Source organism: Leuciscus leuciscus, assembly GCF_965113295.1.
Source record: "Leuciscus leuciscus genome assembly, chromosome: 4".
NCBI lineage: Eukaryota > Metazoa > Chordata > Actinopteri > Cypriniformes > Leuciscidae > Leuciscus > Leuciscus leuciscus.
This window is the reverse complement of record NC_138728.1, coordinates 44,990,991-45,014,797: the sequence shown is the minus strand read 5'-3', so window position 1 is coordinate 45,014,797 and position 23,807 is coordinate 44,990,991. Positions and strand designations below refer to the sequence as shown.

Genomic DNA, 23,807 nt, shown 5'->3' with positions numbered 1-23,807 from the left:
CTGCCAGGGTGTGCAAACTTTTGAGCACAGCTGTATCATGGCTTGTGTGTCACAGTGCTGACTAATTATAAAAAGACCAAACTCAGTCAGTATAACTCAGTTTTGAACATTTACAGCACTTTAAAAAAAAAAGAACATAACTCATAATCCTGATAGAATTATTCAATCTCTCTCACACAAGTTTCAGGTTCAGGTTCATGAGAAACACTCTTCTTTGATCAACTTCTGATGCTTCATTTACAACTGAGCTTGACAGAAGATGTGAAGGATACAATAGACGTTTATTTAGTGTTCGATTCGTGTCTTTGATTTGTGTCGCTTATAAACATTCAAACAGTTTCATTTTTGTTATTGAAAATAAAAACAAAGCACCAAATTACACCCAATAGGACAAATACAAAAGATAAAGAACAGAAATTAAATTAAGTTTTTCAGGTACAGTAGGTTTCTTTAACATGTAGAAATACTGACAGAGGTCCTAATCGAGTGGGACTGGCTCATCTTTCAGGAAGGTCAAAGGTCATCGTATAGATCACATGGTTCACTCATCTATGAACGTCCTGCCCGATGCAGAAGAAGCTAATGAGAGCGTTTGACATTCTCCATTGAAACATTACTTCCTGATGAAAGTGAATTACATTAATATTGTAATGTGTGTTGTGTTTTGGGATATTGTCTGGGCAACTAATTAATGAGACTGATTGAGAAATGAGAAACACCAGGGCGGGAGCTGTATATTGAGAGACTAGGGGTGGAAAAAGGTTTAAATGGAGCGCAAAAGACGATGGAAGCGGGCTCGGTTCCAGTTACATTGTTAAAGACAATACGGCGGTATTCACCTTTTTCTTTGGGAGGGGGGTGTCGTTCGCGGTCGGTTAGGGCCGCCGGCGATGAAGATAGATAGAGAGCAGGTGCGGGGAGAGAGTATGCTATTGAATTGCAAAAGCCAGGCTGGACTTTGCCCTTTTGGAACTGACCTATGGTGGGATTTCCCCTTGTGTGACTGAGACTGTCAGGTGAGTGCTTAAGTGACGACACACCGCAATGACACCATTCACATTTCCCTTTACTGATCGGTGTGGAATTTTTGTCATAAAACACATATTGCTTTTACACATCCCCAATTCTTTTAAAACATTTTAGTTACAAATAATAAATTAAAAACCTATATTTTCTGATCTTAGAAAATAGGTTTGCCAACTTCAGCAAAAGAAAATAAGGGACAATCTTGATTTTTGAGGACAAACTGCGTTCTGTACGCGTTTAATACGGAACGGGTCATTTCATTTCCTGTTTGGAATGGAATAACGAGAAATGAAAACCAGCTGGTTTATTCGTTTTTTAGTTTAGTTTAAAAAAAAAGAGATTTTGGCTCGATTTAAAATTTTTCGTTTGTGGTTTACAAATCGGTTTATGGGTTCGATATTTCATTTGCACATGTGGGTGGCACTGAAACGTCCCTTTCATCTGATTGGTCAAAACGCTCCGCCTTCAGTAAGCTACAAGCTTTTCTTTCTGTCAGGCAGAGTAAGAGTCAGTACGAGTGCGGCACTGACAAATGCACTTTAATAAAATAATGTATGAAACCACCACTTACTGTAACTATGCACAATATTTAAAGCAGAATATGTTGCTGGTCATGTAATTCGTGCTGCTGCGACTTGCAAGCGACCCCATTAATGTGAGCCACAGTATATGACAGATTATTTTAGCATGATGTACTTCCCATTGATAAACACTGTGCAAATAGTTCCGTCTCTTTGGATAAAAATTAATAATAGGCTGAACTGTACTAGGGCTGGGTAAAAATATCGATTCATCAATGCATTGCAATTATTTGTTTCTCAATTCAATATCGATTCATCAAATCCTATGAATCGATTCAGCCCGCCGGCCAGTGGCGGCGCTGTGGGCAACACTTTAGTGAGAGCGTTCAGCGTTGTACAAGCAGGCGGCTGCAGAAGTGAGTCAAATCTGTCTCCCCATTTTAAAATGACCAACTTTACAGCAGAAAAAAACATGTTTACAGCCTGGATCTCTATGTGGCTTTGGTCTATACAGCTAATTTTGCCCTTCATAACAACTGTGAGGAGGGTGAATGTTTTTATAACTCATCCGTTTAGTTGATATTCCCGCTGATGTCAATGCTAGCCATTTGTCTGCTGTTACTAGCTGTCACTTCACCTCAGCAAATTTTAGCTGCTGAACTTGCTTTCTCTGCAGTGTTTTGTGCTTTTTTTCTGCATTATTTCATACAATTTAATACACCCATTAACGTTAATTCGCCCACGGCTTAGGATTCCGTCGTTGTCGTCGAGTATCGTTCGAGAGAACAACCAGCGCTGTATTTCAGTTGTTTTCCTCTGTGAACATGCACTAATGGATGTCTGACAATTTCGTTGCTTTTTGGAGTTTTCATATTTAAAAACGTCAATAAAGGCTTGTTCGTTCTGCTCTCACGGAACAGATAGATTATAATATGCTACCGTCAGATGAAATCATGCAGGCGTAGGCGCTTTCTCCGTTCATGCAATAAATGCACATCCTTGAATAACTGCGGATTTTCTAGCGCATTTACTTGAACTTCATAGGCAATATATCGATGGTTTAACCCATTTGAGAGGCGGCCAAAATCAGAATTTAAAATGGACTGAATAAGCTCTCTACGAACTTGACGAGCGATGCCGCGCTGACATGTATGCACAAATCACCACACACACTCTCTCAGAGTAATATTATGTTACTGCATAATACATTTTCAACTAGCAGAATAGTACAGAATCACGATACACAGTCTCACTTGTAGCCATGTCTTTTAACTATCATAATATTTCGAAGGGCAAAAATAGGAACTTTTAATGGGCAGTGTGTAACGACAATGACTATGACATGCGGTCACATGCTGTTCAAATTAGTAAATCCTGATCTCCAAGTCTGCTTGAACGGTCAAAATTGCATCTTTGTGGCTCCCCCGAGGGACATTTGAGTCACATAAGGAAACCCTGTTTTCTTAGAATCCCCTCTAAAACCCCCATTTCAGCTCTGGACTCCCTGTGACTTTTACAACCTCACAGACTCGTGACATTCCAGAACACACACACACGTACACACACACACACACACACACACACACACACACACCAACATCCTTTTGTGTTTAACTTAAAATGTGTGTAACTCAGACTGGTATCTGAATTTCCTGTATGTATGTGTGATTAATGTTGTTGTGATCATACAGTTATGATCTTCGAGTGTTTGGATCTGAAATGTATTTTTGAAGAATGTTCTCCCAGTAGAATCGCATCCCGTAACCCGAGCTCATTGGCAGGTCATAAAATTTGACCACAGAGCTATCCAGCCCTATGCATGAGATAACAGGGTCGCAACATTCCAACACACACACACATACAAACACACTCTGGACTGTGAAACAGAAACCCCCTACAGAAAAGGACTTTTACCCATAAAGTCACTCCTAAAGGTACTAAATATATAAATTTGTGTGTTAAGAGGTGTGTGTAACCCATAGGAAAGCATATGTCCTATTTGTGACCTTAATAGAACTGCTATTGCCTATACAAATGCATAATAATGTATCGTTGCATGGCTACAACGCCTAGATTCTATTTTTGATATCTCTGTAATCCTCTCCAGCTAACGGAGTTGAATTCCAATAACAGAATTCAGTGATGCGCATTGTTTTATAAGTTCATATGTCTGGAGAAAATCCTCTCCAGCTAAAGTCAATCATGACTCATTCGAGTGGGCGTGTCTAACCGGACAAAGGAATCTTCCCGCTCGAAAAATCTCGACAGCTGATTCGTCCTACACGAAGGAGGGGACGACACCTGGGACACTGATAAAAGTCCAAAATCTCTTCTCTTCGCTCTCTCATCTCTTCCCACTCTCAACTCATCCAACTTCTCTGGACCCTTCTCCCCGGCGCAGCGTTTCTCCAAGGAACATCTGAAGGAGGCCCTGGCCTTCTCCATCGAACGAACCCATGTTCGAGTCGTAGCTGCCGGTCTTTGCAACTAAGATTTCCAGCCTCTCCCATCCCGGGAGACGAATCTGAACTTTTCCGGTAACGTTAAATTCAAGTGAGCCTTTACATCGTTTTTCGAAACGACCCAGAAGAAGAAGCTAGACGCAAACCAGCCGGACACGCGCACGCGCGTCCCCTTTTCAGCATCACACTGAAAGAGTACCACATCTCGCAAGTATATTGATTCCTATAAAAGCTGTTCCAGGTGTCTAGGTCTTAGGTCTGTGATTTAAGTTACCCTCTATCTTCCCTCTATATCTTTCTTTCTTTCATTCCATTTTCATTCTGATCACGCTATGTTTATGTTTTTGTTCGGTTAAATGTTTATTCGTTTGTTTGCATTTTTACGTACGTTTATGTTTGTAGTTTATATAATCTCTAGTGTGTGCCATTTTATTAATAAACCCATTTATACTTTTAACTGGCTCTGTGTTTGAAAACCCACTTTTTATAAAGTCAATGAAACAAAAGATCTATAAAGCTACAGGCTCTATATTATAAAACTACTTTGAATAGTTTTTATTAATAAACCCAAGGAGGTTTTGTCTTCGTGGCCAGAGGACAAAATTTCTTGGAGTTTTGTAAACAGGAATACTTCTTCTTAACTGTAATGATCAGACAGTACAGAACGAGGCATTTCCTATAATTGATAAAGTAAATGCATATGCGATTTATGAATTATGACCATGCGTTATAAATATTAATATTGCCAAAATTCCCTATATTCTTGAGCTAATTCGCATTAACCCAGAGGCATTTACGCTACATGTATTATGGTGGAGACATTTCGAGCAGTTTCAAACTTCATTTTTGTGGGCAAATTTAGTTTCAGTTGAATGTGTATTATTGGTATTAATAATTGTAGGCTATACGCGCGTTTTGAATTGTGAGATAAGTCGCCAAGGCGAACTCACCCAGCTGATCGCGGGCACAAAGCCAGCCCAGCTCTGCTAAAACTGCAGTTCATGACATTACATCTGTCTCTGTAAAGACGAAGCAAAACTCTTTGCAGTTGATACATGTAACATGATTTAAACCGACTAAATGAAGACGAAGGATCTCTTTTAGGACGAAGACGTAAATCTGATAGTTTTCAGTCGTAATAGGCCTTATGATATACAATACGTTAACGATAAGCTCCTGGTCAGAAATTGGCCTCGCGATCCAATTTCGTAAACCTACGCAAAAATCATAAAAGTGCTATTTTGATTAATGCTTATGGGAGATGAGCAGATGATAAGTCCTGCTCACAGCTGTTCTGATGCCTGTTGTGCTCACAGCTTAAGTAAATAGATGTTCAATGCCTGTTTGCTCACAGTTTCTAGTGATTAAAACACGAAGTTTTAATACCTGTTTTTATGTAAACCGTTTTATATGTAATGAGTAATTGGAGACCAGTTTATTGAATTAAGAAAAGATGATAATCCCTGTTCTTATTCTAAAACCGTCTCAATGTGTAATGTATAATGTGTAATTCCTGTTAGTCACATGTTGTGAAACTCGCGTCAGTTTTCCGCATGCAACAGAAGCGCAAAACACCACGTGATTCCACAGATAAAAAAATCTGCTGTCTTAACTGCTGAATCACGTCACCGACACTAGAGGGCAGCCTCTAGAGGTGTGGCAGGGCTCAAATTACGCGCCCCCCACCGACGTCATCCTGCGTGAGCGTCGCCTCCCACTGACGTCAGCCTGCGCGAGCGCAACTACGCCATCTCGTGGCGTTCTAAGATAATACCTGCTTTCAATTTCTTTTTCTCTCTGCATTCATTTTCTCTCTCAAATACTTAACTGCATTCAAGCTTAGCTTATGCTGATATTATTTGGAGTTAGACAATTCCTTTTTCTGTTTTTGACTGTCACACTTTAAGTTAAGTTCGAAAAAAAGAAAACTTTTCGAATTAAAAACTTAGATTTGATTCACTCAGTTCATTGATAGGGTCCACCTAGGAAGAAGCACGCCACCGTGTGGCGATCTTGGGTCGACTTATCAATATCTGTTTAACCCCCAGCCTGCAATTGAAGTGTCTCATTGCCACCCTTTTTGTTTGATTATTTTTATAATCAATACTAATAACCTCAGTGTTATTGTAAGGATTATAGGAAGTCATTCTGAATTTCAGTTTTGATTATTTTTAGTATTGATACATCACTGTTATCATTCTGATTTTCTTTCCTTCCTTATTATTACTATTTTGGACCTCTCCTTGCATGCTTATTTGAATTTGAATTTAAACTAGTTTGAATTTTAATTTAAATTGTGTTCACTAACAACAATGTGGCACAAACCCACTGCAGGGCCTATCCCTCTGCCTGCGTCCCAAGCCCGTGTTGTTTATTTGAATTTTATTTCATTGATAATTTTTTTTTCTCTTTCCCCAGCCTTTTCAAAGGGGGGGTAGGTTATTCTGATAATTACAACCAATTATCGTAATTTCCTTTTGTTGTATCATTATTTTAGTAAAGCCTTTGCCTCTGACTCCTGCATACCTATTTACTCAATTTGATGAAACCAGAAAGCCTTAATTTACTTTAAGTCTAACATTTTAATCCCTTATTGTGTATCTATTGGCAGGACTCAGTCAGTGCACTGTGGTAATCCAAAAGTCATCCCTGGTGGTTTCCGGTGGGCGGGGATCATTTGTCCGGCGTTACTGACACGGCGCTCTGTCTGGTGTTGGGACCGTCGGAGAGTCTGACCGCGCCCGCTGGTTTCCACCTGGATGACCTCTATTCACCCCAGGTAAACTAAAATTTGATAGAACCCATCCACTTATTAGGAACCACAGAATACTAGCTATTCCTTCGGGTGTATTTTAAGTGCTTGGACTCACCTTTCTCTCTCTAAGACACACCTTCTTTCGAGGTCCTGTCCCGATAACCCACGCATCTCCTGGCCCGATCAGGAACTCTCGCAGTGTTAATAAGGCTTAGGCCTCTTTATTTTATTTTATTTTATCTTATTTGATTTATTTTCCTTAACCTGTTAACCCTCACCAGTGCGTCGGCGCACTGAAGCGTTTTTTTATTTATTTAGTTCAAAGTTACTATCAGATTAAATGTTTTACCTTGACAAACTATACATCATTAAAAAGATATAAGACTCAAGTTTCAGTATTTGACAACTATTGTATTCTGAGAAACTTATAGTGACAGTTATGTCTTATTTTGTGTCAGGAGTTATGAAATGGAAAAATGCGTTGATACCTTTAATATGAATTATGAGCGTCAGCTGGTCCATTCAGAAAAAAAAACTCCGTGCTGTTGTCATGACAGCGATTCACAAAACAACGTCCCTCAGGGCTTTTAGCTCAAAAATGTGCAGACTTGGAGAAATATTGATATTCTCATAGATTCACATCATATTTCTATAGACAGGAATAATATTTATTGAATTTATACCCAAATGCGTCGATGTAATCATTATGAGCGCTTCTTACTGAGATGTGCTGTGTTTTCAATTCATACCAATAGCCTGAGGGCGCTATATGCACAATAATACTCCATATATGGAACATGAAGAAGAGACATAATCATGTGACCTTCAAGGACGTCACTGGTAGCAGCAGCTACACACAAAGCTAACACAGAGATCGCTGTAATATGCAGATATAGACGTTTTGAAGACAATAAACATGATTGCAAATGATATTTGATATTTGAGTGTTCTTCAAGCAATGCCAGGTATTTTTATAATAATAGATTATATTTATAATGTAATGCTAATCGATATAGACTTTATCATCGTGCATACTATAAATAATATATTTTCTTTCAGATTTTTTTTTATCTGAAGCCAAATTAGATCACAGAAGATTATTTAAAACAATCGACTTGCGTTATAAAATAAGTTTGAAGCACAAACATAGTTTTAATCTCATAAATGGTCGTGTATTGATGGTGTGCTAAGCTAACATGCTAGCTAGCTCAGGTGCACCTGTCACCTAGAAGTTATTCTTTTATGGGTTTTTTTTCTAAATAGTAATGCTTTTCTGAAATGTTTTAGTGCATTTGATACAGTTTCAAATATAAGTGAGAACTTTGATAAAATGAATTAGGGATTGAAACCCTATGAATAGCCTGTGAATAGCCAGTCGTTAGTAACTATAATGCAGACAAAAGATATGCATATTTAGATCCATAACCAGGCTGGAGAGGTGTGTGAATGTGTACTGGGGAGACTGAGACTGAATGGGGCTCGTTTGCACCACAAAACAATAGAGACAATAGACTGAATAGATGACTTAGATGATGACTAAACATCAGTAGCATTTTTAGAGTCTAATCAAAATAAAGTAATTTGACATGATCTTGAAAAACATTTAACCAAATACAGAGTTTTAGACTTATCATTTTCAGATTTTAAATATAACATGGTCACACATATGGCTTTAGCTGCAGTGCATTTCTAGATTGCTCCAGGGCCCACTTCAATTTTATTTTCATGAATATGTTTAATAAAAATAAATTTCTAATAACTTTACAAAACTTTGAAGCTATTTAAAAAATGTTTTTTTCATTATGACAATAATTAATTCTACATTTACAATAAACTACCAGGTGTCAGCTTTCAAATGAGATCATACTTGTGCTTTTAGTGCAAAGGGTTCATGAACTGTATCTGTTTCAGTTTGGGTATGTCATTTCTGGGGATTTTTCAAAAGTGGCGTTGCAGCTTAACAGGTTAAATAACGCTCCCCGTGTTATTGTTTGTGACATTTCATTGCAGACCAATGCACTTCCTTGTGTTGTGTTTCCCTCTGATCTTCCCTACCTTCAACCTTGTCTCTTTCTCCACTCTGTTGTGATTTGTTTCTTTCATTTCACTTAGACACAGAACCTAAGAGAGACCCCAGGAAAGCTGAATAATAGAGTGACGATCAAAGCGGGCGTCGCTAAAACGACCCCCAGGCTACCGCCTGTCCAAATTTCTATTGTGGGTTTCATCCATACCCACGAAATTGGCTCAGCTAACTGTCGGCATCAGTTAGCCCCGAAATTCTCATAAACGGCATAGCCCGTATGAGTATAGCTCATTAACCCTAAAACAAACTTGCATTGTGTCTCTTTTTGTGTGTGCTGTGCTTCTCTCACCACAGTAAGCAGAGATGTCGAGCTAACCCAGTCCCACAGTACCTGGACCAGTTTGAGACCTACGATCCAACCCAGAAGTACGACCACGAGCAGCTGGCCAAAATCTTCGGAAAACTCGCACTCAACCTCGTCACCAAGGCCCGGGCCAGAGAAAGGCTCAGCCTCGACATGGAACAGAAGGCAGCCGCACTACAGCTCCAGGCCACAGAAGCCCGGAAGGACCGAGCCCACACACAGAGTCGGCTAGACCAGCTAATCTTCCTGACCGAGGAAGAGGACGAGACGGACACAACGCTACAACAGGAAGTTGAAAGACTTCAAAATGCCCTGGACGATCTTCGTCGGCACACAGACCTTACCACAGAGAATCAACACCGTTCCAGGCCAGCAGATGGCAGCACAACGGTGACGGTGCTCATCCAAAGCATTGGACCGAGCGCTCGGAAAGATTCTGGAACCAGCATCACCCGCCGTCCAGAACTCCTAGCCCAGACCGTCGAACCTGCAACCACTCTCTCCAGAACACTGGTGAGGCAGAGTCTTCTTACATCACAGATGAAGACAGTGCAGCCACGTCTGACACAGACACAGAAAACGAACACTGACACCTACTGCTTCAAGGTCCTGACTGACCTGCAGTTGAGTAACCAGACCAATGTCTGCGCCACATACATACCACCATCACGATTGCAGTGACCACACAGCACGAACGAACTTTACCAACTACACTGCACGCCTCAGAGCCGCTAAACGCTACCTCCGCTGTGTACAAAGAAAGTCATGCGGGCCTCTGATGAACAGACTTTTCCTATGCGATGCATCCGGCATCGCATGGAGAGAGCAGCCCCGGTCCTGACTACCAAGGCAGGATTCTCACTCATAAAGTGTACGTTCGACTCAATCCCAGCAACGTCGAAAGAGCACACTACCTCAAACAGCAAACATAGTCACAGTAAGACAGCCTGTGGCCGACATTCAGACTGAACTTTCACAGCTAACAGAGCAACTCACAACGCTGAGTACAGACATTGCTCCCATCACAGCCCTCCAAGCATGGGCAACCGCCCAGCCTGAATACCTCACCTGTGTCCGTACCTGGACCCCAGATGACACCGTGCGGTGCACCTCCACGGTCACCGACCACACCCCGACACTCGTCTTGGCTTTCATCCTGTACAGGACTCAACGAGATGTGAACATCTGCAGCCAAGCTCACGAAAGCCGTGCCCAAGGTCTCAGAGGGAATCCCCGGAAAGGGGGTGCCAAGTCAGAGACCACGCCGAACCTCATCGAGCTGAATCCTCAGCTTCTAAGGACCACCTGCTATCCTACCATCATGATCCACCTGTCATCCATTGTGCTAATTTTTTTTGTTCGATGAAGTCCATCCCCGGTCTTCATCTAACAAAAAGGGGGGAATATGTAACGACAATGACTATGACATGCGGTCACATGCTGTTCAAATTAGTAAATCCTGATCTCCAAGTCTGCTTGAACGGTCAAAATTGCATCTTTGTGGCTCCCCCGAGGGACATTTGAGTCACATAAGGAAACCCTGTTTTCTTAGAATCCCCTCTAAAACCCCCATTTCAGCTCTGGACTCCCTGTGACTTTTACAACCTCACAGACTCGTGACATTCCAGAACACACACACACGTACACACACACACACACACACACACACCAACATCCTTTTGTGTTTAACTTAAAATGTGTGTAACTCAGACTGGTATCTGAATTTCCTGTATGTATGTGTGATTAATGTTGTTGTGATCATACAGTTATGATCTTCGAGTGTTTGGATCTGAAATGTATTTTTGAAGAATGTTCTCCCAGTAGAATCGCATCCCGTAACCCGAGCTCATTGGCAGGTCATAAAATTTGACCACAGAGCTATCCAGCCCTATGCATGAGATAACAGGGTCGCAACATTCCAACACACACACACATACAAACACACTCTGGACTGTGAAACAGAAACCCCCTACAGAAAAGGACTTTTACTCATAAAGTCACTCCTAAAGGTACTAAATATATAAATTTGTGTGTTAAGAGGTGTGTGTAACCCATAGGAAAGCATATGTCCTATTTGTGACCTTAATAGAACTGCTATTGCCTATACAAATGCATAATAATGTATCGTTGCATGGCTACAACGCCTAGATTCTATTTTTGATATCTCTGTAATCCTCTCCAGCTAACGGAGTTGAATTCCAATAACAGAATTCAGTGATGCGCATTGTTTTATAAGTTCATATGTCTGGAGAAAATCCTCTCCAGCTAAAGTCAATCATGACTCATTCGAGTGGGCGTGTCTAACCGGACAAAGGAATCTTCCCGCTCGAAAAATCTCGACAGCTGATTCGTCCTACACGAAGGAGGGGCCGACACCTGGGACACTGATAAAAGTCCAAAATCTCTTCTCTTCGCTCTCTCATCTCTTCCCACTCTCAACTCATCCAACTTCTCTGGACCCTTCTCCCCGGCGCAGCGTTTCTCCAAGGAACATCTGAAGGAGGCCCTGGCCTTCTCCATCGAACGAACCCATGTTCGAGTCGTAGCTGCCGGTCTTTGCAACTAAGATTTCCAGCCTCTCCCATCCCGGGAGACGAATCTGAACTTTTCCGGTAACGTTAAATTCAAGTGAGCCTTTACATCGTTTTTCGAAACGACCCAGAAGAAGAAGCTAGACGCAAACCAGCCGGACACGCGCACGCGCGTCCCCTTTTCAGCATCACACTGAAAGAGTACCACATCTCGCAAGTATATTGATTCCTATAAAAGCTGTTCCAGGTGTCTAGGTCTTAGGTCTGTGATTTAAGTTACCCTCTATCTTCCCTCTATATCTTTCTTTCTTTCATTCCATTTTCATTCTGATCACGCTATGTTTATGTTTTTGTTCGGTTAAATGTTTATTCGTTTGTTTGCATTTTTACGTACGTTTATGTTTGTAGTTTATATAATCTCTAGTGTGTGCCATTTTATTAATAAACCCATTTATACTTTTAACTGGCTCTGTGTTTGAAAACCCACTTTTTATAAAGTCAATGAAACAAAAGATCTATAAAGCTACAGGCTCTATATTATAAAACTACTTTGAATAGTTTTTATTAATAAACCCAAGGAGGTTTTGTCTTCGTGGCCAGAGGACAAAATTTCTTGGAGTTTTGTAAACAGGAATACTTCTTCTTAACTGTAATGATCAGACAGTACAGAACGAGGCATTTCCTATAATTGATAAAGTAAATGCATATGCGATTTATGAATTATGACCATGCGTTATAAATATTAATATTGCCAAAATTCCCTATATTCTTGAGCTAATTCGCATTAACCCAGAGGCATTTACGCTACAAGTGTTATTTATTGTAAAATAACAAAATAGCACTTTGTAATGTTATAATATCTATGGTTGCACTTTTTTTTATGAGTATGCACATTTTGTGCTTATGTTTACATTTATTTTATAACTTGAATGTATAGGAAGAAAGAAATCTTTCTACTACTTACAGTTACATGCACTTTAGTGGTGTTAATAAAGCACCTGTTTGTTACAGTTGTGTTTTGTATTCAACACATGTACAATATTGTACAGTTTGTTCTGCTAAATAAACCATGACAGGAAACATACTGGGGTCAATTTGTTCTTAAACATTAATACTGCACACATTATTTAAAAATATACTCAGGTACTTAATTACTTGTGTATTTACTTATTATTGAATCGATATCGAAGCTAATAAATCAATATCGAATCGAAATCGAATCGAAGCCTCAAGAATCGAAATCTAATCGAATTGTGAAATTCCTAACAATACCCAGCCCTAAACTGTACCATGATAATATGTCCGTAACATTAGATGTCCGTAGATGACCTACCCATAACTGTTACATTAGAGTTAGGGGATAACACAGATTGTACAGTATGAATATCATTATGTCTAAAGTTCCCATAAAACATGAAAACCCAACAACCCAATGGGAATATATCCTTGTTGTGTAAAGCATCTGTTCATAATATGTGATTACACAGTTCTATAGAATAGCACCGGGAGGCGTCTGGATTAGCTCTGCAATGATCAATCTGTATTTTTAAGCCAGCTAATTTTACAGTAGGCTAATATTCAGAATGTCCTTCTCGTTTAACGCCAACGAGTGCACAAATGGGCTTCCTTTGTGAAATATAGCAGACCACCGTTTTATATAACAGTTTAAAAAAGGTGGTTGCTATTTTTCACAAAGGAAGCTCAGTCAGTCAGACAGATAGAAGTTTAAATGTGTTAGGCCTATATAAATGTAGGAACATAACAAGCATTACAAACTACAATAGTCTAAACTGGAACCTTTGTAAGATATGCGCTCATCTTCACAAAAACTACATGCAGGGTTTTTAAACATCTCTGTGAACATTTACACTGTGAAGAAAATATTGCTTATTCTGGACAGTATGGCAAGCCATGGCAAAAAGCTGGATAACTTGTAGGCTATAGCCTACTTGAAAGGAACACAAATTTGCAGAGTAAAAAGTTGTTTGTGTTGTTGAATCATATTTTTTTCCTAGTAGGCTACATCTTAAAATATAGAGCTCATGACAAATAAAAGTTCCAGATGGACAAACATTAAATGCAAAAACCAGTGTGAATAACAATATCTTGAGTGGATACACAGATATGGCCCATTTATGAATGAAATTCATGCATTTATTTGTCATGTAAACTGATCAGGGAAAGAGTAGAAAACACTTATTATCCTGTCGCCCCCTCTAGTGGACAGTATTAAGTATTACGGCCTTCATTGCTCAGATAACGCAAGTCAATGGATTTTTTGGGAAAGTAAGTCTGACCAGTTAGAAAAGATATAAGCGAGTCAGACCAGTCTGAAGGTCTGAGCTGAGTTTGCTCAAGCATTAAAGTTCTAGGCGGAGTCAATTTCTCATAATAATAATAAATAATAATAATAATAATGTTTAGATATATGCTGGCTTTCTCAAGCCAACATAATAAAGAAAACTCAGAGAAACATTGACTAATTCAGCATGTAATAACATTGTATTAGTTTTATAATAAAACTAATAACATTTTAAAGGTATGCCGTGCTCTTCAACCGACATGATTTTAATTAATCCCAAACCCTGCTAATTTTGTCAGTATTAATGTACTAATTAATTCTAGCTTCTCTCTTTTCTGTCTCATTCTTTTCATGTAGCCTCACTGAGTAGGCTACACATGCTTACATTCATAAATATAAACTTTATTTCTATTCAATTTTCAAAATGATTTATAGCCTACATGTGTCACACACACCTACCTGCCTTTTGATGTAAATGAAAGACGAGAGTGGTAAATGTTACGGACATACTATCATGGTACAGTTCAGCCTGTTATTGATACTATCATGGTACAGTTCAGCCTGTTATTGATACTATCATGGTACAGTTCAGCCTGTTATTGATTTTTATTTCCACTTCCATTTTAAAGGGATGATTCCGTAAACGGATCGGTTGTTAATATCCTGCCTATAGCCTACTCCTTTCTCTTCATTCTCTCCTTAACTACCTTAAATTTTCTGATATGGGCGAAACTCACGTAATCTCAATTTGAGAAGTGTAATCAAACGTGCCCCCATACATCTCTCCTTCGCTCAGTCGCTCTTTAACCGTCCAAGGTATTCATTCTGAGGATCAATGCACATTACTAAAAGGATCTATTTAAATTTTCTTTGGCTACAGATAAAAAATTTTCCGCGGCCGCGCTACATTTTAAAAGTAACCCATAAAAAACGGGTTATTTTTTTTTTTATTGGCCGATAAATAAGTGATTTCTGTCAATATTTACTATAAAATTAATTAATAATTACTCCATTTATGACAGAAGTAAAATTTAACGACAGTTACAAGTATAAATCCAACATCATGCAGATTATTAAGAAAACATTTTTGCAATACATGTGTGTATGTTCAGAAACTCGCCTTATTTCACTGGTTATGAAGAATTCCGGGATTATAAATTCTGCACGGTTTTAAGTATTATGATTTAACAGTTTTTAAAGTTTTAATCAAAAGAAGCTTAAAATAGGACATGCTCCGGTTCTGAGCTGTAATGCAAGCATCTGTCTACTAAAGAGAAGCTGAACATTTGCTTTTGGATTTTATTTGTTATATATTTTCAACATTTAATCACAACCCAACACCAATCTTATATTTGGAAAACAATACATGTTTTGTGGAATAACCCTGTAATACTTTGACCTTGTACATGTTTAAACCCCGAACCCAAACATTAAAACATTATCATCATGCACACCAGTGGCACACAAGTAAAATAATAACATTTATTGGCAAAAGTTTCAGAAAATGAGATCAGTTATAAGTATAAGTCCATTTACCAGCATCAAGCAGATTAGTAACAAAACATGTTTTACTATGTGTAAAATTTAAATTTTTAAAAACAAATTTCACTGATTATGAAGAATGATATGATTTAAAGTAAAATACAAGTAAGTTTTCAATAGAACTTTTACTGATTTTGAGTTTTAAATGCTCTTATTCTATCACTCCTTCCTAGAAATAAATGCTTAAAATTACCAAATAGGTGATCTATTGATTGACTCAACTCAACACCATTCCTCTGTTTGGAACTCAATTCATGTTTTGTGGGATAATTCTACATGTTTAAACCTCAAACACACTCATTAAAACATTATTACCATGAAAACTGAAGTAACTACAATAAAACAATTTTTTTTTAATCATATTGTAATTTTTTTCAATAGAACACAATGTTTCTAGACATTTTTACTGATTTTGAGTTTTAAATGCTCTTATTCTATCACTTCTAGAAATAAATGCTTACAATTACCAAAATGATCACCAATAGATTTGCTAAAATGCTTCTTTTTTTTCCCTTTTTTTTTTTTTTTTTTTTTGTTGCCGTTAATGCGATTTTAGGGGTAGAGATCAAACATTTGCTACTTTCCATAGCCATCACAACCATCTTCATCATGAGGTGTTGAAGAGAACACATGTTCATTTTTCCTTGAATCCCTGCAGGAGTTTTCCATACTCCTCAGTGTTGGTGTCCTCGTGCCGGTCCTGATTCACCCACTCATCCAGACGCTCGCGCTGCGTCTGATCCAGGATTCCCACACGGCTGTACTCCGACACCAGGTTTCGGTATCCTGCTTTATAGTAGCCTCGGATGCCTTCATCCGACAAAACGCAGCTCTGAGACGGAACGCTGTCACCTGGAATTACACACAAGAATATTATTAAGTGCAGCAACAGACAGCTCTGTTAATCTTAGGGTGTATTCACACCAGGAAAGTCCGCTAGTTAACTTGCTTTGGTCTGGACCAAATACAAAGTTGATCTTTTTTGTTTGGTGTGGATCGCTTTCACACTGCCCTTTTTGCAAGTCAACCAACATTTGTAAACAAAACCACACGTGTGCTAAGGTCATCCATTCATTGGACAGAAATTCTCAAGCAGGAAGTGTAAAAACAGGCAATTTATGGAGATCTTTCATAGTGCAATTTTTATTCTTTTACTGATTTGGTACTAACGCAATATGAAGAAACTTATGAGCATCATTAGGAATTTGCGAAGACGAAGATGTGCTGCAAGACGCTTGCGGTGGAGACAACGTGCTCTTAACTGATAAAGTTCAAACATTATGCGTGAACAGTCAGTAATAAAGAACAAATACACAAATTACAAGCAGAGATCAATACTAAATAACAAAGTTACAAAGTCTAACAGTAGTAGGCTATTCAGGTACAGAACTTAATAATTAGGCCTAAATGTAAAATAACACTATTTGTTCATTGTAGAAACTAAATATAGTTTCATCTTTGTTAAAGCTGTATTTTGTTGTTTTATTAATATTAATGTCACAGACAACAGTGGGAATGTTGGGTGTCTGCTGTCACTTTAAGACCGAACTGCACGGACCGAAAAAAATGACAAACATCATGGTTTCTTTCTCAACTATGACAAAGAGAATACTTGAATGGAACATAATTTTGCGTGCATGTGTCCATTCAAGGGCAAGGAAACTGTGATGCAGTAGACCCTTGGCAGGCCCAACTGGGTCACCTCGAGTCTACTGCGGACATGTTATAGTCTGGAAAAATAAAAATAAAAATGATGGCTCAACCCGTAGCACTCTTCAGAGTATGATGGATTTATTTACAAGTGCCCAAAGTCGAATAATCCAGTGAATATTTATATATATATATATATATATATATATATATATATATACATACACATATACATATATATATATATATATATATACATATATATATACACAAGTGTACCGTCTCGTAAAACAAAGTAACAAAACAACAAAAATAAAACAAAGAGATTAAACTTTCTAAATATATACTCAAACTCCCACGTAACCACAAAATACAAAATGATAATAGCTCACGACTCTGCAGTAGTCCGTTGCTCGACTTGGTAAAACAAGTCCTGTTCTGGAGTCTGGCTACTGCTTTTAAAGGCCAGACTCCGCCCCTTTTCTCTGGGACCACCATTAACAGGTACTTGCCATAAGGTGACAATGTCTTCCACATTCAAATTGACAAATAGCTCCACCTTATAACAAACAAACTTTCTACCAACTACTTTCAATAAACATAATAACATAATGAACAAGACAACCATAACTTAAAATTACGGTTTGTCTTTTATCCCAAAACTTGGGTCCCCCCACATTTAGACACCACATGGTTTCACCGGGTTCCGGTCCACTGTTCCCAGCAACCGGTTTACGCCAACATATAACCGACGATTTAATACATAAAACAAATAAATAATGAAAATGCATGATATGTCCGGAAGAAATAACAGAAGGGAAGTGTGGAATGTGGATGAATGACTAAGTGCTATCGGGATCGCGTGTGCACCCGCTTCTCCAATAGCGGCATCAACAAGTGAGAAAAGTGTGTGTGGTTGTTGCGTGTATGTGTGTGTGTGTGATGTGTGCCAGTGCTGCCACTTGCAGCGGTGAAGAAGGTCACTTCTTCACAGAAACGCTATCTAAAACGCGCCTCTCTCCCTCTCTCTCTCTCTGCATGCGTGCGCACGGCTCTGGTCACAGAAGTCCTGATTTTCGCCTCTTCTTCTGCATTTAAAATTGTTTGAATGTGTAAATTACAAAGACAAAACACGTCGAAATGAATAACTTTCACTCTATGATGGTTACATTTAGCAGTTAATCCATGAATCACATTTGTGCCGAACCGTTGGGGGCAGCTCATCCGTAGGGATATCACGGATCAACTGGGATCCGTTGCACCCCTAATAATGTATAGGCATTTCATCACCCCGAATTACATGGTAAAAATCTGACCCTGTCAAAAAAGGCGCAGTGCTTTCTGCAATTGGGTCGGTTCATGTTCACCGTCCTAGAGTTCGCTTAGAACCGGACCGAGACCACCTGTTCAGCTGGGTCTAGGTACGGTTGTTTGGTCAGCCGAGTGCGATTGCTGTGTTCACACCTGCCCAAAAGATCCGCACCAAGGGGGGAAACGAACTTGAGTTTGATTCAATCGAACCAAACAAGGCAGGTGTGAATACACCCTTAGACTATCAGTCGTGTTATGCTTTACATGCAATATTATGTGTTGAATTTACTGTCTTACTACTTTGTCTTCCTCTGATATTTGCGCTACATGTTGATTGTGTTCACTGCTGTCTGTGACTTTGTTTCACAGAGGCTGCTATTTCATTCCACTGTATCAAAAACTCTTTAATCTCTCTAATCTAACTTGTCAAAGATGACATTTTCACTGTATGACTGACAAATCTGACAAATCACAGTATCTGCTGGAGGGCATGTGTTATACAGTACATGTGTTTTGTAGGATTAACACAGAGTTTCTTACCTAGAGCTTCTCTGAGCTTTTGTGAGGTAAACGGGTGATGAAGAATCATGGAGTGTTTCAGCAGAAGCTCCACGTCTCCACTAATCATTGTGTCTGCTAGAAGTTTCCTGTAAAAGCAAATTTAATGCTTTGGTTTAATGATTATTTTTAATGAAAATCAACTACATAACATTTGTAATGCAGCATCTAAAATCGTCAATACTCCAAATTCCTGTAGTGTTCATTCAGTATAACTGTTTTGCATGAGCACTTGGTCCGTAACTGTGAACGTTACCTGGCCATCTGCGAGCGGCTGCTTGGGCCTGTAGTTAAAGCTCGTCTGTGATCTTGACCCAGAACCTCCATGGCAATCAGGTTCAGTCCATTATTGTCAGTCTTTATGCTGCTGATCAGTTTATGAAGCTCAGGGTTTTTATTTTTAAACTCGCTCACTGAGTTTGGGCTTTCTATGAATGTCAGAGCTAGTCTGATGGAGTCCTTGGGTGGAATATGGCTCGTGTTCAGTGTCCCTGTGTTGTTCTTACTGGACCTCCGAGCACTTTGAACACTGTCCAGAGAGAATGAGAATTAGTGACAATGTATTGGATCTTCCTCTGGCTTCTGTTGCTGTCTAGAATAAATTGATAAATGACACTCCTGGTTATCTATACTATTTGTTAATACTTAAATTTCGAATTATTTTTATATAAATATTTACATCAGGTTATTCCTCTTCAGTAGTATATACCCTACACCATGTGTCAAAATGATTGATGGCTTCCGGTTGTCATTGACCTTCCGGTTGACCTTTCCGGTTGCCCTTCCGGTCACTATTGTTATGGATTGACCTATTGACCCTTCCTATCCGTCGATCATGTGGTTTTGACAGTTAGTTTTGACCTATTGCCCCTTCCTATCCCTTCGATCATGTGTTTTGACAGGTTGACCTTCCGGTGTCTATCCGGCATATGTTGTTATGGTTTGCCCTATTGACCTTGCTATTCTTTGATCATGTGGGTTTGACAGAAGCTTTTGCCCTATTTGAACCTTTTAGCCCTAGATCATGTGATTTTGACAGAAGCTTTTGCCATTTAACCTTTTTAACCCTAGATCATGTGTATGACAGAAAGTTTGAAGGCGCTGTTAGGATATGTGTCAGCATCTCCTCCGCATTCCAGATCATTTTATATAAATGGGGTCAGTGTGTTCTACAACCACCACTACCACTAGAAACATGAGCTACATGACAATGGACGGTTTATCCACCCCTCAATCGTCAGATGCGGGGCTGAGCAGCAGGATGATGGAAAGTCTGACTATGGCTCCTAGAAAACCTTTTGGGCACATCCGTTTGACAAATTTTCTCCATGAAATTTCGGAATGGACTAAATCTGAATTTATGATGTGTAGTAACCGTGTATTCGGGTACAAATTTCACAAACCAACTCGCGTTGTTACGCTCTACACCACTGATGGTGTCGGTGAGTTTCAGGCTGGGGAAGACGCGTGTGTGGTATTTCCTGAAAAAGACTGGTCTCTGTTCTACAAACGTGTCTGGAAGGATCTGAACGACGGCGGCGAGGAGCCTTTGTACGTGGCGGAGTGGGACGGGGTGAGCCCGAACGTCCGGTACCGCGTGATAGGTGACCATACTCAAAAGAAGCCGAATGATTCTGCGTACATATTCTGCTGCAAAGACAAGACAAAGCTCAACAACACTCGGTCAGGGCACATCCTGCCTAACGAGCATCACGATCTGTATGAAATGCAATTTTTGTTCAAGTGGTGCGATCTGGATTTGCTGAATAGGGTTTTTTCAATCATCAACAAAATGTTCAAATGGTGTGACATGCATGACGGATACAACAAAATTAAAGTGCAGCTGTTCCACCCTGAGAGATGTGCACGTAGCAGTACATACGCTCTGCCGTCCCCGCCCATTCACTACAGCCATCATAAAGCTCGACGGCCAGACCTACCCAAGCGTCGTTTATAAATCAGGTCTCAAGTGCTACGGCGTCTCCACCCCCTTTACGACAACGACCATAAATTCCGGCGACCAGACCCACCATGCTACATTTATAAACCATGGCTGAAGACGGCGCTTCAGAACCCGATCATGTGTGCAGCTGCGGAATCTCTTTCGACAGCATTCTCGACCCTCCGGACGACAACGCCCGTGGACCCACTGATCATCACAAAGACTGGGCTCAGGCTAAAACTATCAAACGTCGCATAGACTTTGAATCGTGCATTGAAAACGATTGGGGTCCGGGTAACATTATCAACCCTGAACCATCGGACCTCCAAAACGACCGGAGTCCGGCTAACGTTATAGACTCGGGACCGTGCTGCGATGTATTCTACTACGGTCCGGGTAACAATATCAAGCCCAACAAAGACTGGGGTTCGGGGGTCGGGTGCGACAAAGACTGGGATTCGGGGATCGAGTGCGACCGTCCCCACGAGCCAGACAAAAGTTTTGGGATCCATAACGATCGGGAATCGCACGACGCTTCTACAATCGACCGGACCCTGCATCATGCTAATCATGGCTTCGACGTCACAGACGGGTGTTTCAGTGACGTGGGATTCAAGATCATAAAAGCCGCGACCGTGGTTTTGCTCCAACATCTCATCGGCAAGAAGCTGAAGAACGACTGCGAGGGGTGTGAGATTGATCATCCCAGCCAACTGCAACATTCCTGCCTGTTTGACCCTCCTAACTACTACTTTGACACACATTTTGATGAACTTTCAACCAAACTGTTTAGACCCTATTTTCATGCCATCATCAGTATCCTCCTAGGCCGGTTGGGGTTAAAATCCCACCCTCACCGTATTCAAGGAACAGTCGGGACTATTCTGCACGAATTAAAAGACGAACCATTCATCGCCGCTAAGCTAGAAGAAATCAGCGCGAGACTTCTGGACAAACCCTGCGAGGAAATAGTGCACGACGTCGTTGATCTTTGGGAAGGTCTCTCGATCGTGAATGGAGAGTGACCAAGCCGTCTCCAACATGGGTGCATCCTGTAGCCTAAAGGGCTGTATGGAATTTCTGTTTAAACGACATTACAAACGACAGATGACCAAACTGATGAATAAGATTATTGCAGATGCATCACGCGATGGTCATCCATCTATGGAAGACACTACACGTGAAGCAAATTTCAAGAAACAAATGGTGTATATAAGAGGCCTGGCTAATTCATGGGATGATTTGACGTACGTATGCGCTCATGGTATCGAACCGCCCGGCGTAATGATAAAACAGGTTCTAGATATGATGTGTGAATCACAATCCCCATTCGGGATCACCGATCTGTTGTGTACTTGTACGTATGTGGCAGATGTCTGTACCGTGCTGGTAAAGAAATCAAAAGAATATGACCCCGATGATGAGGACTATGCTATTAAAATTGACGAAATGAGTATCACCATCGACAAAATTGTCGAAATGTTTATCGATTACATCCTAGACAAAAACATGATGCCCTGTCGCGATTTTCTTTTCTGGTTAGACTATCAGTGATCCATTTTACTTAGACTATTCATGTAACGTCGTTCTATCCAATTGTACTATATTTTATGGTATATCCATTTTGTACTAACATCATTATTTTCAATTTTACTTAGATTTTGTTGTACTAACATTATTATTATTATATCCATTTTTACTATCTTCTATTATATCCATTTATACTATATTGCATTATAATCATTTTTTTACTATCTTCTATTATATCCATTTTTACTTATGTTATATTAACATCATTTATCCATGTTTACTTATATCATGTATCCTGTAACTTTTTTAATAAAAGATTGATTCAAACCACATGTACGCATTATTCTTTTGCAGCGGTTGAAAAGGCAGCATGTCGGAGCTCATGAAAAAGGCTTATTATACACCCTCCAACCCCGGGTCTTTAGGGGGTAAAAAACGATTAAAGGACGCCGTCTTAAAAGAAAGCGGGGTCCGTCTAAGCGATAAAAAGGTTTCAGAATGGCTGGCTGGTGAGGATGCTTACACATTACACAAAACAGCCCCTATAAAATACAAACGAAATAGAGTGGTTGTGTACGGGGTCGATACGCAGTTCCAGGCCGATCTAGTCGACATGATCGCCTACACCAAGGATAACGACGGAAATAAATATCTACTGACGTGCATAGACGTATTTAGCAAGTACGCGTGGGCTCGCGTGTTGAAGAATAAGAGCGGTCCCGAGGTCGCTAGAGCGTTCGAGTCTATCCTCGAAGAGGGTCGCGTCCCGCAGAAATTGCAGACGGATCAGGGGAAGGAATTTTTTAACAAACAATTTCAAGATGTAATGAAAAAGCACGACAATAATCATTTCGCTACCGCCACCGATTTGAAAGCCAGCGTCGTGGAACGATTTAATAGAACGTTAAAGAGTCGTATGTGGAGATTTTTAACGGCTACAAATTCCCGACGATACATAGATGTTTTACAAGACATTATGCAGGGGTACAACACCAGCTATCACCGAAGTATCAGAATGAGACCCGTGGACGTCAGCAAAGTAAACGAGGATCAAGTGTTTCAAAACTTGTACGGGGATATAAAGAAGGCCGAGAGAGCCGTATTTAATTTCAAAGTCGGCGACGTCGTCAGGATTTCTAAAGTGAGAGGTCCGTTCGCCAAAGGTTATGAGCAGAACTACACAGAAGAATTTTTCACCATATCCGCGTGCATTCCGCGACAACCCCCGGTCTACAGACTCACCGATTATGACGGCGATGTCATCGAGGGTGTTTTTTATGAAAAAGA

General features: G+C 39.9%; 2 protein-coding genes across 4 annotated transcripts in view; one reads left to right on the top strand and one right to left on the bottom strand.

Moving 5' to 3' along the window:
- The window catches only part of LOC309496068 (E3 ubiquitin/ISG15 ligase TRIM25-like), a 136,583-nt gene that overhangs the window by 22,027 nt on the left and 90,749 nt on the right, over positions 1 to 23,807 (top strand). The gene's annotated exons all lie outside the window — the stretch shown is intronic.
- LOC309496031 (uncharacterized protein) overlaps positions 15,027 to 23,807 on the bottom strand; it is a 49,072-nt gene continuing 40,291 nt past the window's right edge. Inside the window, exons 8-10 of one of the 3 annotated variants that reach the window (XM_082165947.1) lie at positions 19,305 to 19,568; positions 19,031 to 19,137; positions 15,027 to 16,381 (exon numbers count right to left, since the gene is read on the bottom strand). In XM_082165947.1, coding sequence (XP_082022073.1) covers positions 16,164 to 16,381; positions 19,031 to 19,137; positions 19,305 to 19,568 — 589 coding nt within the window. In that variant the 3' untranslated portion in view covers positions 15,027 to 16,163. Of the gene's footprint in view, positions 16,382 to 19,030; positions 19,138 to 19,304; positions 19,641 to 23,807 lie in introns of those variants that run through there. The other 2 variants (XM_082165946.1, XM_082165948.1) reach the window with 2 other exon arrangements.